The sequence below is a fragment of the Bubalus bubalis genome, chromosome 13 (assembly GCF_019923935.1).
Source record: "Bubalus bubalis isolate 160015118507 breed Murrah chromosome 13, NDDB_SH_1, whole genome shotgun sequence".
Lineage (NCBI taxonomy): Eukaryota > Metazoa > Chordata > Mammalia > Artiodactyla > Bovidae > Bubalus > Bubalus bubalis.
In genome coordinates, this window is record NC_059169.1 from 76,426,742 (window position 1) to 76,446,126 (window position 19,385).

At 41.5% G+C, this 19,385-nt stretch overlaps 1 protein-coding gene and 1 long non-coding RNA gene across 4 annotated transcripts in view; one reads left to right on the top strand and one right to left on the bottom strand.

Annotated features, from left to right (window-relative positions):
- Nucleotides 1-8,295, top strand: part of EPSTI1 (epithelial stromal interaction 1) — a 99,785-nt gene extending 91,490 nt beyond the window's left edge. For 2 of the 3 annotated variants that reach the window (XM_044926841.2, XM_025263030.3), the window contains one exon: nucleotides 7,754-8,295. In XM_044926841.2, coding sequence (XP_044782776.2) covers nucleotides 7,754-7,892 — 139 coding nt within the window. In that variant the 3' untranslated portion in view covers nucleotides 7,893-8,295. Of the gene's footprint in view, nucleotides 1-2,520; nucleotides 2,621-7,753 lie in introns of all 3 variants that reach the window. The other variant, XM_006076499.4, reaches the window with a different exon arrangement.
- LOC123328849 lies at nucleotides 8,205-17,960 on the bottom strand. The gene is made up of 2 exons (XR_006543851.1): nucleotides 17,433-17,960; nucleotides 8,205-9,052 (listed from the first exon to the last, which is right to left on the bottom strand). It is a non-coding gene; the product is annotated as an uncharacterized LOC123328849 (long non-coding RNA).
- Nucleotides 17,961-19,385: the final 1,425 nt, after the last annotated feature.

Here is a 19,385-nt window from a genome sequence, read left to right on the forward strand (position 1 = left end):
TTACCAAGCATAGCAACAAACACAAAGGCCCTAAATCGGGAATAAGCTTGAACTTTCTGAGGCCCAAATGATTTGATTATAGACGGTGAGAAAGAGAAGACTACAAAATGAGGAAAGAAAGATAGGCAGGAAATAGAAGATTTTGTAAGTCAATTATTTTATTCTAAGACTAATAAGTCGTGGGAGGGTTTTAAACAAAAGGAAGGCCTGATCCCTTTTATAATTTATTCAAGTGGTTGTGTGGAGGATGGATTGCAGAGGGCAGGAGTGGAAAGAGAGGCAAATGAGAGAAGATAGGGATTTGGACTAGAATGGTAGCCATGGAAATAAACAGGTCTCTTCAGGATGTGTTTAGTGGGTGGAGCTAACAAGGATTCTAGTGGATTGGATGTGAGGTGGGAAAAGGAATATTGAGGGAACGTCCATCTTTGTTACTGACAGAGAGACTGGATAAAAACAGCCCCAGGTGTATGGACTGTCCAACACATAGTTGAACAGTCCAGGTGTATGGACTATGCCGTTGGTTGTAGAGTTTTAGGTGAATCAAAGCCACTTCCTTCTTCCTTAATATTCAAGTCTCCAGCTCAGGTATCTTATTTCAATCTGCATGCTGAGAGGTCTAGAAAAGGTGGTGTAAACATTCAGTTCTGCAGTGAACTAGGCTGACCAGTGGAGAAGGAAATGGCAGCCCACTGCAGTATTCTTGCCTGGATAATCCCACGGACAGAGGAGCCTGCTAGGCTACAGTCCACAGGATCGCAAGAGTCAGACACGACTTAGCATCAAACCACCACCACCAGGCTGACCAGAATATGACACCTTGGTAGATTTTATGGTGAGAGATTGAAAAAAAAACAAAGCTTTCTAATAACTAAGATGTAACCACTGCCAAATGGGGCTTGAAGTTGAAAATAGCAACCAAAAACCAGAGACTAACATGAATCAACATGCAGTTGGCATTTTAGCTAAACACACTGAGCAAGACCAAGAGGCAAAACCCCCAGCCTCTGACTCTGCCACTCAGCAGTCATTATCCTCAAAGTTCGCAAATCTTACACAGATGTTGACTTACAGCCACCCACCATGACCACATTCGTTAAACTTCATGACTAAAAAGGAGGCTCACCTCACTGGGTCCTGCCTAACCCCTCTTCCACAAGCATGGATTGAATAGTTTCTGGGCTCCAGACACTGTGTTTCTGTTGAGAAGCTTATGGCCTTCATGATGCTGTTCCTCCATAATTCATTCACATCATAGGGTACCTGCTGCTGCTAAGTTGCTTCAGTCGTGTCTGACTCAACCCCATAGACGGCAGGCCATCAGGCTCCGCCGTCCTTGGGATTCTCCAGGCAAGAACACTGGAGTGGGTTGCCATTTCCTTCTCCAATGCATGAAAGTGAAAAGTGAAAGTTAAGTTGCTCAGTCATGTCCAACTCTTAGCGACCCCATGGACTGCAGCCCACCAGGCTCCTCCATCCATGGGATTTTCCAGGCAAGAGTACTGGAGTGGGGGTGCCAGTGCCTTCTCCGTCATAGGGTACCTATCACCATGCTATTTCTCCAGCTGCCATGTCTCTGACTCTGCTTAGCCATACATGGGCAACACAGAGCATGGTGTGGCCTTTTTCCTTTTTAAATTTAAAAACTGTAGGATGTAACACACAAAAGTCCATGAAAAGGATATTTAGGATGATTAACTATAAAATGGGGCACCCAGGTAGCCAGCTCCAGTAACATAATATAACCATCATCCTACAGGTAACCCTATCTTGACTGTTAGGGTGATCACTTCTTGCCTTTCTAACCCGCTCCAGTAATCTTGCCTGAAGAATTCCATGAACAGAGGAGCCTGGCGGGCTACAGTCCATAGGGTTGCAAAGAGTCAGACGTGACTGAGCAACTACCACTCATCACTTATATGTTTGACTTTATTTCTGCAATTGGCGGCTGCCAGTATGATCAAACATCAGGGAAAGATGTATCCCTTCTTTTGAAAGCTTGGGCTTCCTTCTTCAGGTGTTTCCCTTTTCTCACACTCTCTTCCTGTTTTCCTTCTGCTTTTCACTAGTAGGATTTACCTTAGAAAGACTGGCGATGGGGTACAGAGTGTATGGGAGAGACATTTATCTTGTAATACTATTAACGGCACCATAGAAGTGTGTTTGGTTTCTCTTCATTTTTTAGCTCTTGGTGAAGCTTCCATCTTCCTTCCTCCTCTAGGGTTCATGGTTGTTTGGGTGACCAAGACTCTTGTAGAACTAGTAGAGGTGGGTGAGTGAATCTCTGGAGTCAAGAATTTATGCCCCTTTTGGACTGAGTCAAGACTACCACCACCTCCACCAGAGGACTGTTCCCAGCGTGTCATATGGTTAATGTGAAAAGAAGTCTCTGTAGATTTCTTCTGAGCTGGATGGGGGCAGAGCTCCCCACAGTCCATTCAGACAGCACATTAGGTTCTCAGAAATCTCTCAGCCCTGCAGCAAGCTTTCCACTTACCCACATTTTTCATTGTTTTAAAGGGTAAATAATGCTTTTCTGGACCGACTCCAAGGCAAAAGTCAACCAGGTGGCCTCCAGCACTTTGGTGGTTATTGGAATATGAATAGTGGTAACAGCTGGGTGAGTTTTATTATTTTTTTTCTCAAAAAATAAATATTTCCAAGTTGAAGAATAAAAACAATGAGAATTTAAAAAATATGTTGTGGCCTTCTCTCTAGATAAATATTTTTTTGGTGTGCCATTCAGCTGTGTGGCGGGCAGGCAGCTGGGGTGATTACTGTAAATTCCACAGTAGCTTCTGAGAGATGGAGAAAGTTGTGATTTCAGCTCCAGCCCAACGCCAATCACAGTAAAAAATGATACCTGCCCTTTGTTTGCTGTGGGACTGCCCGGACTGCAAGTCTTTAAAAAAAAAAAAAATCACCCTTTGCCCAGGCATACAATAAAAACCAAGGAACCTTTTTTTTTTTCCCTAGGAAGATTTTCAGTGAAATATGGTTCTAAAAATAGTAAGCATTCTCTTGTAACATATTCTTTCAGTGAAACTAGCACATCAAAGAAATTAGTATTTAATTTTTCACTACAAAATGATTTTTTAAAAAACCCTATGGCAAAAGGCACTTTTTGAAAATGAAATGTTCTTACAGATTTTGGGGAAGAAAGCCCTGCGACTGTGTTGTAATATGTGTGTAAGGTGTTTTGTGTGCACAGTAGATTATTTAAACAGCACCAAAGCTTTGGAATGTATGGGATTGTGGGGTTTGCAATGTGTACAGAATTAAAACTAACCACAGTGTGTTTTACAATTTAATTGAAGCCTTAGTGTATTTGTACTTATTTTAAAAAAAAAGGAACAGACAGAAATCTTTAAACTGGTAAAATATGAGAAAATAATCAAGTACTTGCTGACCTGGTAACTCCAGAGGAGATCACCCCTTAATAAATACTTGGTGGACAAAAGATCATTTTTGAGAAAATAATCTGTTAGAGATTTGATATGCATGATTCCTTGGAATGCATCTAGTGGTTAAAATTTATGGATAGATCTCACAAACGTATATATATTGAAGATAATTAAATGTAGGCAAATTGTAGAGAATGCATAGTGGGTGTGTCTATTTATAATGTATGCTCCTGTGTATCACTAAGGCATTCAGAGTAGAGACAATGTACAAAAATAGAAAGGAATCAAAACAGTATCTTTGTATTGTGTGTGAAATTGACAAATTATTGACTTAAAAGAATATGTGAGTAGGAGTCATGTGGAAAATAGGGCGTTGTGAATTTAAGACACTATCCAAGTTTATAGAATTTATAAGTAGTGAAATGTGATTGAAACTCAGATTTTGGACAGGACTTGGAACCTTGCTGTACATTTTCTTCTGTACTTAATAACCCCAATTTTGAAGGTGCATATACATAGAAAGGGCTTCCCTGGTGGCTCAGATGGTAAAGAATCCACCTATTGTGCAGGAGACCTGGGTTTAATCCCTGGGTTGGGAAGATCCCCTGGAGGAGGGCATGGCAACCCACTCTAGAATTCTGGAGGCGAATCCCGTGGAGAATCCCATGGACAGGGGAGCCTGGCGGGCCACAGTCCATGGGGTAGCAAAGAGCTGGACACGACTGAGAGACTAAGCACACATACACAGAAAAACACCTGGGGCTGAAGAGTAGATGACAGGAGAGAGGAAATGAATACTCCATGGGCTGCCACGAGGGGAAGAGGGATGTGGGAGTCTGGCTTCCCCTGACTGTTGATAGGTCTTAGGTAAGTGAGCTGTGAATCTCCACTTGGGTTCCTTACAGATAGAAAGAGAGAAACATCACTTTCTCAGGATATGACGTGAGTGAGGATGACTGAAGATTCCTTACTAAGACAGGCATACTCAAGTCCAATGTGGTCACTGGCTTTTCACTTGCGTGAAAGAAGCAGTGACATGGAGGCGAAAACTTGCCCAGGTTCTCATCTCCACCTCACTTCACTACAGACATCCCTTCCTCTGTGTCTGCTTTTCGTTATGGCACAGATTCTGTCTTCTCCATCCACTGGGGGACTTTGTTCTAACAATGCTCCTCCCTCTCTCCCGAACTGTCACATGTCATCTCGACTAGAAAATTCTCATCAGCAGAAAATGTAAATATTAAATTATATTGATGCCCATTTTCCTCTTGCTACTGTCCTATTTCTTTGTTCCCCTTTAGAGAAAAAACTTTGAGGTATTTGTCCTGTTTCCAATTTCTTTATTCCCTTTTCTCTTAAACACCCTCTAATCAGAATTTAGACCATCTCTGTCTAACCACAAAGTTCTTCTCGTGGTCACTAACATTATCTACATTGCAAAATCGAGTGGTTATTTCTCAGTCTTCATCTTTTGACTGATTTGCCTCATTTGTCATGGTAAATCACTGCCTCCTCTTTGAAACTGTTTACTTGGCTTCTGTACTCTCCTGGGTTTTATTTCAGTGACCACTGCTTTCCAATCTCCTTTGCTGAACCCTCTCTATCTTTGTGTCCTCTCCACATTAGAGTGCCTCAGGGATACATCTTGGACTACCTTCTTTACGTTCACTTAATACCTTCATGGCCTCATTCATTCTCATGAAATTAAATACCAATATGCTTTTTACTCCCAAATTTCAACTTCCAGCCTTGATCTCTTCCTCTAGACTTGCAGATCCATTTTTCTACCCAACATCACTACTTGTGTATCTGATAGACATTTCAACCTTAACATGTCTAAAACTTCACTTCTGATGCCCTTGACCCCACTTCTCTGTCTGCACTTTTTCATGTTTGCATGACTGACTCTTACACCTCTACAGCTGAGCATCAGCAAGTCTCCTTGACTCTTCCTTCAAAATGTATCCAGTCTTGCAGCTTCATCCACCTTCACCACTATTATCATGATCCCAACCACCATCATTGCTCATCTCAATTCTTGAAACCATCTCCTAGATGGTGTCCTTGCTTTCAAACGTCCACCTAGAGTCTGTTCTCAACATGAGACTGAAAAATAAGTCATCTGCTGTCACTCCTTGGCTCAAAGCCCTCCAGTGGCTCTGATGACTCCAGAGTAAAAGCCAAAGTCCTTAGAGTAAAAGCCACAGGATGTCTATTACTCATCCTTACAGGTGCTTCAAGACCTAGAGCCCACGCTACTCCTCGGGCATTCTCCTCCGACTGCCGTTCTTCCTCATTCCTCCCAGCCGCACCAGCTTTCTTTGGCTGTTCTTTGAATACTTAAGAACTGGTTGCTCCCTCTATACTCTTCTCCAAAACATCCAAATGATTTGTTCTCTTTCAAGTATTTTCTTAAGTTCCAAGGATTCCTTGGCCATCCATTTAATGCTGCCACCAGGCTCCTGCAATTCTCTTTCCAGGCTCCATTTCTTTTTTCTATAGCACTCTGCAACCTCTGGCCTAATTTTCTAACATCATTTTCTTAGATGTTTTGTTGATCAATTACTATTATTCTCTCCTTGTGATAATTTATGTTCCATATTCCATCAGAGCAGGGCTCTTTGACTGTTTTGTTCAGTGGTATATCCTAAGTATAACACAGTGACTGGAACTTACCACAAGGATAGGAAATAGATAGCTGTGGCTGAGGGTCACCAAAACGAAATTTAGAACCAAATGATTTGAGACACTTAAATGAATTTAAGATATCTATGTATAAAACATTTGGAATAAATATTGACTTTGAAATGATAAGCAAAAACAAGAGACAAAGATAACAAGGAAGATTCAAAGAGAGCAAAGTAGAACTTCTAGGAATAAAAAATTATAATCTTTGAAATTAAAGCACCCAATGAATTTATAACAAAAGGAATACAAATTAAGAACTAAACCAAAATACCACTTCTTATCTATTATTTGGCAAAATACAAGAGATTGACAACATGCTCTATTTGCAAGACAGGGGAGACAGTTTCACACTTTGTAGGTAGGATTCAAAATGATTTAAATTGTATCTAGGTACTATTTTCCCATAAAATAAAAAACAGGCCTACACATATTACAGAAAAGTTTTACTAAATGTTCAAGAAACAGATTATTCCAAATGTCCAGAATGTTTTCCAGATAAATGAAAAGAAGGGAGTATTCTTCCAAAGGATTAAGCAGGTGAATGTAACTTAGAATCAAAACAAAGACTATATAGAAAAAAAAAAAAAAAATCATAGGCCAGTCTCACTCATAAACATAGATTAAAAAAAAATCACAACAAAATTTTGACAGATTTAACAATAAATTTTTTTTAAAAAGCATAGTATATACTTATCCCAGAAATTTAAGTTTGGCTCATCACAAATAAACAGAACCAAAAACTAGCCAAGATAATATACCACATAAATTATAGAAGAAACACCTATAGATTATAGGAGAAACATCTCAACAGATACAGAGAAAGCATTTGATAAATTTCAATATTCATTTGTGGTAAAAATCTTTAGCAAACTAGGTATAGAAAATACATTTATCTAATACAAGGGATCAAAAATCTATAATGAAAACACATCCAAAGCTTTTCTTTGAATCACACCTAAGATGTATCTAAGGTAGGATATTTAAAGAATCAGTTCAAATGATCATTTCTCTGATACCAGTAGGTGAGACCCTTTGAGATGCTGTGGAAACTCTGAATCCTGTGTCTTCAAGGGCAGTTAAGCATTTGCCATGACCCATGAGGCAACCTGATATTTTAGTTTCCCAGAATGTTCGAGCAGCAGTAGTCTGAAACCTCGGTGGACCTTGACCTGGTAGTCTGGGAGGCTTGATCGAGATGACATGACTGTTTGCACATGGCGGGAGGAGGGAACTCATTTAAGTGTGTCTCCTTTCCTCCAGGTCCCCTTAGACGTCACCTTCCTGCTGTATAATAGAGTGCACTTCCACTCCACACATGTCCATTGAAGTAGCTCTGCTCCGTACTGTATTTGCCCTGTCCTTGCTCTAACTGTGGAGGTGGGTGACAACATTTGTGAGCACTATTAGTTGTCACCGTGTTAGCCTGTCTCTCAGAACACAGCTGATGAGCTGTCACTCAATAAGCCAACGCACTATTGACAGAGACCATCTTGTGAGTCGAAATGGAACTTGAAAATTAAATCATTTCACTGGGACTTGAAATCATTAAAAAAACAGTCATGTAGTCAGAGTGTTTTTTGGAGGAACTTCATTTTGGATTTACAAAGGCTTTGAATTCTGTTTTGTTGCTGGTGCTAATTTTCGTTTTCTTTTTCTTCCAGGATACATGAGAAATATTTGCTTATGCCTGGCCTTTGTCAACTGACCTTGAAAAACCACACGAGATGTTTTTCTTTCTTGCAGCTTTGTTCAGCCTCACTGTTTTTTACCTTGACTCCAACTCCCCACCCACTCAGTTGAGTGGCTGAGGATAACTGGTTTCTTCTCCCTGTCATTATTTATGCATATTTGTAGGCGCAGATTACTGAACTCATATTTAATCTCTACTGCTAGTGAAATGCTGCATTATTTTTCTAATTGGTTTTGCCTCTTATTGGAAGTATAAGTACAGCCATGTTAGTAAGCCAGAATAGCAGGGAGTCATTTGATGCTTTCAGGTTAGTGAGAACTGTGGCTGCTGCCTGCCTGTCTCTATAAACAGCTAATTTTTTTCTGCTTCTCAGATCAGGTTTGGGGAAGCTCTGGCACCTTTAGATTTGTATCCCTATTTTCTTAATTCAGGCTACAAATGTGACCAAAAGAAAAATCCTTTATATGCTTTTAAACAAATTTATAAATAAAATTTAAACTGCTTTTGTATAAATGGTTTGTGTTTGTTTTTAATGAAAAGCTCTTGAGTTTTTCTCTCTTGTTTTTATATTCTTCTTTACAGTCCATAGAGATCAAATGTAGTACTATAATCACTACTGGATTTGGCTTTGGTTTTGACTTATTAATACTGTTCCTCTAGTTTTTGAGAGTGGGACAGTTCATTTCCTGAAAGGTCATAAAAAATCAGCTGGACACAAATGTCGATACCACATGTGGTTTGTAGGTGTTTTAGAAACTTGTCTTTGCTCATGCAACCTAGTTCCTATTACTAGTTCAGTGGGCTTTCCTGTTCTTTTATGACCTTGAGCCAGTTTGTAGACCTTGGTGTGGGAATTACTGGTTTTCCACACTGTATGGTCTGGCCACCCCCTCTCCTCCCATGTTATATAAGAGAAGCATCGCAGCATTGCATTTAGTCTTAGAATGAAGGTTGGAAGAGTAGATAATTTTTGGAACTGGACAAGAGTAGACAATACTGTGCAACATTAAGAGTTCTCCTGTGTTACCAACTGCTGCATTGAAAGTGACTTTCCAAACGTGTATTTGGAGAAACATTGGGATTTCAGGTTCTTGGACGAAGACTGGTGGGGGAGGGCTCACAGAAGTGGGGTGAGGGTGTGGTCCAGAAAGGGCTGCACTGGGTGGTGGTGATGGTGGTTGAGGGCAGACGGTACTCAGTGTTTCTCTGGAGTAAGTGATGCAGACACTCTTGGTTTCCCTCTCTTCTGCCAGCCAAATCTACGTTAGTGCTGTTGACAGTAATATAAAATGTTCAGTCCATTTGAAATCTTTGTCATTGCCTAATATGGGGACAATGAAATCCCTCAGCCTGGCCTGGAAACACTGCCAAACTGATTGTAAATGTGTGAATGTTGGAGGCGTTTTACTGCAGCCGTTTCAGGCCTACACCTGCCAGCCTGGCTACCTCACAGTCCATGGTCATGCTCTGGTTTTTCTGTCTAGGCTTGGCATTCTCATTTGCTTCTGTTTCCCCATGTGTAACCAGGACCCAATATAGGGGAAAGAGAGGCTTTCACACTTTGGGGACTCTGGGGAAAATTGGTGTCAATTTCTCTTCTATTGCCTGCCATATCCTGCATTCCCAAAGATTTTGTTCAGGTATCTGGTCTTGTTAAAAAGTTATTGTCCAACTATGGAAGATTGTGACTTTATGGCCAAAATTGTCTAGACTACATATGGGATCAAACACATCTTCCTTAAACAATTCTCTATGCAGGCAGAAGTAACCAGAAAAGAAGCAAGAGTTGCTGTGTAAGGGACCCTACTATTTTGTTTTTCACATTTAATCTGCTCTTGATTGGAATACAGTTTGACTTATGAGTAACCCTGGATAGGAATTCCAAAGTTCCAATCACCCTTTCTATGCTTTTAAAGTACATTTTCTGTAAAAGAGAATAAAAATGAGACAAACTGTTACAAAAGTAATAGGTATGTGTTACAGAAACATTAGACATACAGATGAGTAAATTATAAAAAGAAAATTAGTGACTTTTTCAAGTTTAATTGGCTGATCTTCACAGCTTAGTATTTTGGTATGCATCCATCAAGATATTATCAACATGTATATCAAACTCCTTGCAATAAAAATCCTTACAGATACTTGTCTAATGACTGGATAAGGACAAACACTTTTAATTAGAACTGGTGGTTTAAGGGAATCCACATTTACTGGTATTTTAATATATGTAGTTTAATTAATTTCCCAAAAGTTGACTTCAATATTTATTGGCACCAAAAGTATGCTCTATACTCTCCTTAATCCTATTACTATTTTTTAAAAATTCTTGCTTACAAGCTGAGTAAAAAATTTCATTTGGGGAGCTTAATCCCTCTTTTCTTTCCTTAGGCCTACTGGTAATTTTTTTTATATTCTTTTGTGCATGTGTGTGTAGTTGATTTATAAAAGATCTCTCTGTGCTGACGATTATATCTACTACTGTGGGCAGGAATCCCTCAGAAGAAATGGAGTGGCCATCATGGTCAACAAAAGAGTCCGAAATGCAGTACTTGGATGCAATCTCAAAAATGACAGAATGATCTCTGTTCGTTTCCAAGGCAAACCATTCAATATCACAGTAATCCAAGTCTATGCCCCAACCAGTAATGCTGAAGAAGCTGAAGTTGAACGGTTCTATGAAGACCTACAAGACCTTTTAGAACTAACACCCAAAAAAGATGTCCTTTTCATTATAGGGGACTGGAATGCAACAGTAGGAAGTCCAGAAACACCTGGAGTAACAGGCAAATTTGGTCTTGGAATACGGAATGAAGCAGGGCAAAGACTAATAGAGTTTTGCCAAGAAAATGCACTGGTCATAACAAACACCCTCTTCCAACAACACAAGAGAAGACTCTATACATGGACATCACCAGATGGTCAACACCGAAATCAGATTGATTATATTCTTTGCAGCCAAAGATGGAGAAGCTCTATACAGTCAGCAAAAACAAGACCAGGAGCTGACTGTGGCTCAGACCATGAGCTCCTTATTGCCAAATTCAGACTTAAATTGAAGAAAGTAGGGAAAACCACTAGACCATTCAGGTATGACCTAAATCAAATCCCTTATGATTATACAGTGGAAGTGAGAAACAGATTTAAGGGCCTAGATCTGATAGATAGAGTGCCTGATGAACTATGGAATGAGGTTCGTGACATTCTACAGGGGACAGGGATCAAGACCATTCCCATAGAAAAGAAATGCAAAAAAGCAAAATGGCTGTCTGGGGAGGCCTTACAAATAGCTATGAAAAGAAGAGAAGCAAAAAGCAAAGGAGAAAAGGAAAGATATAAGCATCTGAATGCAGAGTTCCAAAGAATAGCAAGAAGAGACAAGAAAGCCTTCTTCAGCGATCAATGCAAAGAAATAGAGGAAAACAACAGAATGGGAAAGACTACGGATCTCTTCAAGAAAATCAGAGATACCAAAGGAACATTTCATGCAAAGATGAGCTCGATAAAGGACAGAAATGGTATGGACCTAACAGAAGCAGAAGATATTAAGAAGAGATGGCAAGAATACACAGAAGAACTGTACAAAAAAGATCTTCACGACCCAGATAATCACAATGGTGTGATCACTGACCTAGAGCCGGACATCCTGGAATGTGAAGTCAAGTGGGCCTTAGAAAGTATCACTATGAACAAAGCTAGTGGAGGTGATGGAATTCCAATTGAACTATTCCAAATCCTGAAAGATGATGTTGTGAAAGTGCTGCACTCAATATGCCAGCAAATTTGGAAAACTCAGCAGTGGCCACAGGACTGGAAAAGGGCAGTTTTCATTCCAATCCCAAAGAAAGGCAATGCCAAAGAATGCTCAAACTACCGCACAATTGCACTCATCTCACACGCAATAAAGTAATGCTCAAAATTCTCCAAGCCAGGCTTCAGCAATATGTGAACCGTGAACTTCCAGATGTTCAAGCTGGTTTTAGAAAAGGCAGAGGAACCAGAGATCAAATTGCCACCATCCGCTGGATCATCGAAAAAGCAAGAGAGTTCCAGAAAAACATCTATTTCTGCTTTATTGACTATGCCAAAGCCTTTGACTGTGTGGATCACAAGAAACTGTGGAAAATTCTGAAAGAGATGGGAATACCAGACCACCTGATCTGCCTCTTGAGAAACCTGTATGCAGGTCAGGAAGCAACAGTTATAACTGGACATGGAACAACAGACTGGTTCCAAACAGAAAAAGGAGGACGTCAAAGCTGTATATTGTCACCCTGCTTATTTAACTTCTATGCAGAGTACATCATGAGAAACGCTGGACTGGAAGAAACACAAGCTGGAATCAAGATTGCCAGGAGAAATATCAATAACCTCAGATATGCAGATGTGATACCACCCTTATGGCAGAAAGTGAAGAGGAACTAAAAAGCCTCTTGATGAAAGTGAAAATGGAGAGTGAAAAAGTTGGCTTAAAGCTCAACATTCAGAAAACGAAGATTATGGCTTCCGGTCCCACCACTTCAGGGGAAATAGATGGGGAAACAGTGGAAACAGTGTCGGACTTCGTTTTTTTGGGCTCCAAAATCACTGCAGATGGTGACTGCAGCCATGAAATTAAAAGACGCTTACTCCTTGGAAGGAAAGTTATGACCAACCTAGATAGCATATTCAAAAGCAGAGACATTACTTTGCCAACAAAGGTTCGTCTAGTCAAGGCTATGGTTTTTCCTGTGGTCATGTATGGATGTGAGAGTTGGACTGTGAAGAAGGCTGAGCGCCGAAGAATTGATGCTTTTGAACTGTGGTGTTGGAGAAGACTCTTGAGAGTCCCTTGGACTGCAAGGAGATCCAACCAGTCCATTCTGAAGGAGATCAGCCCTGGGATTTCTTTGGAAGGAATGATGCTAAAGCTGAAACTCCAGTACTTTGGCCACCTCATGCGAAGAATTGACTCATTGGAAAAGACTCTGCTGCTGGGAGGGATTGGGGGCAGGAGGAGAAGGGGACGACAGAGGATGAGATGGCTGGATGGCAACACTGACTCCATGGACGTGAGTCTGAGTGAACTCCGGGAGTTGGTGATGGACAAGGAGGCCTGGCGTGCTGCGATTCATGGGGTCACAAAGTTTCGGACACGACTGAGCGACTGATCTGATCTGATCTGATCTGTGCTGAGATATTATGTTGGAAATACTTAAATTTTTATAAATCTTTTAGCATTATTAATATTGGAATTTAAACATTTGTGTATGGGAAGCTATTAATCTTTTTCCTTTGTGGTTTTTTCTTGGTGTTATGTTGATAGATATTAAAGGCAGAAACCCACCCAAAGACCCATCATAAGGAAATGCAGGACTTCTCGTGGGTATGGTTATGAGTGATATGGGGCAGAAGATCTTACTCCATTCATAGCACAGACGTGAGCTCACAGATTTGTTTTATGTATTTTTAACACTAAAGATATATTTCCTGTGGTCCCTAAACACTTTGTTAGCTTGAAAAAAATTAGATTCCTTCCACAGATTGATTTTGTTAAACATGATAAAATTGTCTAAGCTGTTTTTTAAACCTGAAGATTTGTCTTTATAGGAAATTACATTATATTAATAGTTTTAGTAAACATAGAAGTATTTCCCTCTAAAATAAAGCACTTGCATTAGTAAAAATGAAAACTTCAAGTTAAAATTCAAAGTTTTGATAACTCTGGCTGATTTAGGAAACATAAATCATAGAGACAGTGCCTACAGGCTTAATTTTAACTTCCAGAATATTCAACAGATGGGCTGTGATGAGCTGGACCTTTTCCTATGAAAGGGCATGTTTGGAGCTGTGGATGCTGGAGGAAGTAATAGATACTGTGTTAGAACTGTTAATAGATAGAAGAAAATAGTAAGAAGGCTGTGGGCCTTTTGCTTTTAACCCTATGAACTAATGCATATAGTAGGCAGCTCCATAGATGTCCAGGAAATGACTGGAGTAATGTATAACACACTTACATGAGCAAGAAAAAATATGCCTTTTAAGTTACTATAAGGATTACAGAGAGAATAAGTAAATGTTAGGCATTTCTTTCAGGTAGAGACTGTCTGTGTTGGAACTCTCTTCTTTTTGGAGAGCCATTGGTTAACAGTGGCATTTAAAAAGGATCATAGAAAGAGGATTTTTTTTCTCACAGAATCATATACTCAAAGCTGAGGGTTTTTAAAGGCATATAAAGGCAAATGGAGGAAAAATTTTATTACATGTATTACCATGTCATTGTGCCATCTGCTTGGGCAGAGGATGCAGGGCGACCTATGCTGTACCACTCACATCCCCTTGTAAGCTGATTACTATAATCTCTCAGAGCTGCATGCCTGTGCTCCCGCCTCCGTTACTTCCCCGAAGAGCACTGCTACAGCGGGGCTGGAGAACTGTTCACTCAGTCATCAGAGGGCAGCCATCTTATTCTCTACAAAATGCTGCATGATGATCAACACTGAATTATGAACTGATTAGAATTTTTAACTTTTGCATTTTAGAAGCCAGAATGGTGCTAAAATGGAGCAGAAAGTGTGCTTTAGTCATGAGACAGTAGAAACAGATGAGAGAGGAATCTTTGAAATGGGACACTGTGAATTAGGAAAAAATCAGAAATCAGAGTTTAAATACAATATTTATATTCTAGTTTGATTTGAATATGGCACCATGAAGACCCAAAGATAAATGGTACTGTTCCTGTCCTGAGGGGATGAAGTGATGAGGATAGACAAGGTTATGTGACCATAGTAAAACCCCACATCTTAGTGGACTGGTAATATCTGTTTCTTGACTACGTTATATTTCAAGCATAGGTCAGCAGGAGGCTCTGCTCACCTTTGTCCCTCAAGGAACCAAGCTGATGAAGCTTCTATTTCCTCATGTAAGGGGAAGAGACAGTAGCAGTGTCTTGCATGGATAATTAAAGGCTTTCTCAGAAAATGGTGCATGCTATTATTGCTCATATGTTATTGGTGAGAACAAATCACATGACTATGCCCAACTTTTAAGGGAGTGGGAAATATAATTCTGCAATATTCCAGAAGGAGGAAAAGAACAGGAACGTTGTAAATAATTCTAATGACTACCCCTCAAAATGCACTGTAAGGTTGAAGAAGCAAGACCCATAAAAACTTAAGACATACATATAAATGCAAAATGATAGCAGAAGCCCGGTCCAATTCAAAATTGATTACGGGACGACTATATGCCAAGCACTGTGCTGGGTATGGAAACTACAAAATGTACAAAGATACAGACATACACACACACAGAACTTAGAAAAAACGAGTTAGCAACTATGTAAAGCAATGAGGCAAGAAGTGTAAGACATGATGGATATCAGAGGGCTTTGTGTACCATATCAAGTAGTTTGGGCTTTTGAAGGGTTATGAGCAGGGAATGGACCTGATTTGACTTTGTTTTAAATAAATCATGAGAGATCTCATGGAAGATAGATTTGAGGGAGGCAAGACCAGAGGCAGAGCAATCAGTTACAGTCCAAATGATCCATAATTAAAATCCTAAGCCAGAGCACTGACTAGAATTGGGGAGAACAGGACAGGCATCTGTATTTTTTTTAAAAAAACCCAGCACTTTGTGAGTGACTCAAATGTAGAAGGAGAATGACAAGTGAGAGATGAGTTTTCTATTTGTAGTCTGGGTCTCTAGTTAAGGAGAGAGAGATGAAGATGGCAGAGTAAGAGGACATGGAGCTCACCTCCCACCAAGAACATATTTCTAGCCTGGGTGAATGTGTTGATAGTGATGTAACCACAGAGACAAAATGTGTGGTTATTTCAGAAGATGGGGAGCCCTGATGTAGTCAATAAAGAGTTTTAAAGACTGTAGATTTAAACTTGGTGAGCTCAGGGACTTTGTCTTGTTTAGAGCTATATTCCCAGTGCCTTGAAAGGTGCCTAGCATATAGCAGGGAGAATATTTGGTAAATGAATGGATTTGATGGAGGAGTAGGATTTTCAGAGATTAAGAGAAATAAGTATCACGGTGGTTGGTGGAGGATTGGGTGCAGGGAGAGAGAGTAGGGGAGCTACCTTGGGGGTTCATATAGTTGTTGCTCAGTGTGAAAGGAAGTGGGAAGATCAGAATGAAGAGAGAAGAAAACTTCTTCTTCTTTTTTTTTAGAAGAAAACTTCTCAAAGAGTTTCTTTTGATGTTTTGGGATGTCTCAGAGCTAACTGGAGAAGGCAATGGTACCCCACTCCAGTACTCTTGCCTGGAAAATCCCATGGACGGAGGAGCCTGGTGGGCTGCAGTCCATGGGGTCGCTAAGAGTCGGACACGACTGAGTGACTTCACTTTCACTTTTCACTTTCATGCACTGGAGAAGGAAATGGCAGCCCACTCCATTGTTCTTGCCTGGAGAATCCCAGGGACGGGGGAGCCTGGTGGGCTGCCGTCTATGGGGTCACACAGAGTCGGACACGACTGAAGCGACTTAGCAGCAGCAGCAGCAGCATAGCTAAGTGACCAACCCCAGATGTGGCAGTCAAGGTTTGGAAAGATTCTTGGGACCAGGCTATCAGACTAAGCTAGTCAGTTCAGCCCCTGCCACTGGCAGCTGCTGGCACAAACCAGTGCTGGCTTTGTCTATTTGTAATTCAGCAAGGTTGCTGGTGCTGCCAGTCTTTTAATGCCTACACACAGATCATTAGCCATGAGCTGAAGCATTTGGAAAAAGAAAGGAGGACTTCTGGGCTGCCAGGAGACTGGACAGTCTAGCTGCTGCTGCTCTGCTAAGTCGCTTCAGTCGTGTCCGACTCTGTGCAACCCCATAGATGGCAGCCCACCAGGCTCCCCCGTCCCTGGGATTTGCCAGGCAAGAATACTGGAGTGGGGTGCCATCACCTTCTCTGAGTCAGCTGCTAATGTTGGACAACTCTCTTAGCTCCATATCCACCTCACATTCTGTACAACCTGGGTGGGCTAAATGCTCTTCAAAGGTAAACAAGGGGATAAGGTGAGGGAATGGCAAGTGCTAAATTAGAATTAACTAGAAACAGGCTTTCAAGGTTCAGTCTTTCAGTCTTCTTCCTCCCTTACTTTATCACCATTCTACAGACTTACAGACACCATGGACTCTTACAGGACTCATCGGTCTTCCCCACCACCCCATCCAGGCATAACTCATTGCCAAAACAACCAATTGGACTTCCACCATGTCTGGAGCAATCGCCCACTTTCAAGTTATTGCCATCCACTTGACCTGGCCCCTCGGTGTGTTTTAAAGAGACCACTGTCACAGAGAACTGCCTGGTCCTCCTGTCTCCTGCCCCTCACTTCCACGGTAGCATCTGAGCGGCGGGGATCTTGGGGGGAAGCGACTGCATCCTTCTAGGATTTCTGGAGCCTGGCAGAGGCTTGCAACTGCACGGAAGTCGCTGGTTCTGAAGGATGACAGTGCCAGGCTCTGGAGAAAACGTGCACGTGAATTTCCTCAGCTACCTCACCTAGGCAGGTGGAGCTCTGATACTTAGGCCACCCTCCCTCTGTAGCGTCAGTGAGGACCACCGCGGAGAGGCAGTTCCCCGCCCCACGGTGGCCGGGCGTGGGCAGGGCGCAGGATGACAGCCGCGCCTCCCTTACCGTCTCAACCCCTCGGAAAGCTTGCTCACCGAAAGCACCATGGCCACGGGGGCCTGAGGGGCTCCTTGCTGGGAACCGGAGCCGACGCCCCTACTCGGCCTCACGCCCCTCAGGACCGACACAGAGCGCTCCCAGTCACCGCCCAGGGCCAGGCGGGACGTGCTCACGCACCAAGGCGACCTCCTGGCCCCAAAGCCCACTTGGCAGGGGACTTCTCGCGAGACGCAAGCTGACTAGGCCTCGCGAGGCTGTCCGCTGTATCCGAGGAACCCGGGGGAGGATCGGGGTCGGGAGACGAGAAGATTTGGCTCCACGCAAGCATCCTTGCCTTCCACACACCGCGGACAGGCGGGGAGGAGAGGCGAGGGGCCCCGTGCCGAAAAAGAGCGGCCGGGATAGCCTTGGGGTTGTCTCTGTCCTCTAGCGTGGCCTAGGCCAGTTCTGGTGGGACATCCATCCGTGGACTTCAAGGTACGGTTAAAAATTGCTATAATCCAGCAATCCTGTTAGGAAGTATATATACCCAGAAAAAAACCCCATAATTCAAAAAGACACATGTACCCCCCAATGCTCATTGCATCACTCTTCATAATAGCCAGGGCGTGGAAGCCACCTACATGTCCATCAAGAGATGAACAGATAAAGATGTGGTACATATATACAGTGGAATATTCCGCAGCCATAAATGGGAAGAAAGTTGGGTCATCTGTAGAGATGTGGATGGACCTAGAGTCTGTCATTCAGAGTGAGGTCAGAAAGAGAAAAATACTGTGTATTAACACATATGTATGGGATCTAGAAAAATGGTGTAGCTGCTCTTATTTGCAAAGCAGAAGTAGAGAGACAAATGTGGAGAACAAATGTATGGATCCCAAGGTGGAAAGGGTGTGGGGGCTGAGATGAACTGAGACATTTGGGATTGACATATATACAGTATTGATGCAATGTGTAAAATAGATAACTAATGAGAACCTACTGTGTAGCACAAGGAACTGTACCTGATGAGCTATGGTGGCCTAAATGGGAAGGTAATCCAAAAAGGAAAAGGGGGGATGTATGTAAACATATAGCTGATTCACTTTTCTGTACCGCAGAAACCAACACAACATTGTAAAGCACCCATAATAAAGTTAATTTTAAAAATACTTTTTATATAAAGTGAAAAGTAAACATAAAAAAGAATCAGAGTAATTGTGTGTTAGTTGCTTCAGTTGTGTCTGACTCTTGGCGACTGTGTGGACTGTAGCCCACCAGGCTCCTCTGTCGGTGGGATTCTTGAGGCAAGAACACTGGAGTAGGTTGCCATTCCTTCCTCCTCCAGGGGATCTTCCCGACCCAGGGATCAAACCCAGGTCTCCTGAGGCTCCTGCGCTGCAGCAGATTCTTTGCTGGTGAACCACTAGGGAAGCCCTCTCAGAACCCCCATCAGAACTGAAAGATTCCCCCCCCAACCCTTTAACTCACCCCCTTTAATCAGTTTCTTAAAACACGTGTATCTCAAATAACATGCTATTGTATTTTTCTGAAGAATATGTTTTTTCCCCCATGTGGTCTTGCTGTGTTACATTTTTGGAGAAAATTACTTGAAATTTTCTTTAAAGTTGCATTTTAAGGCTAATAAATTTGAAATGAACCTTCGGTTGAGCTTCTCTATAGACCATATTATGTTGCAGAATATACTGTCTCTAGCATACTTAATAGGATCAAAACAAATTCTAAGTGGATGATATTCTCAATTCTTATGTATTTTCAAGGCTACTTTTGGCTTCCATTTAGAGTACCTTTCTTCAGAGAGTATTTTTACAAGGCAATGCTTGTCAAATTAGTTTTCTTTATTTTGCCAAGTTTGTATTTTTCAAATTTCAGTTCTCAACTTTACCCTAGTCTGAAACAGAAAAAATAGGAGCTTTATTTAAAAAGTTTCTACAATTTGAGATATTCTGAAGTGCAGTTATAGAATTTCAAAGTTAAATCTTGCACAT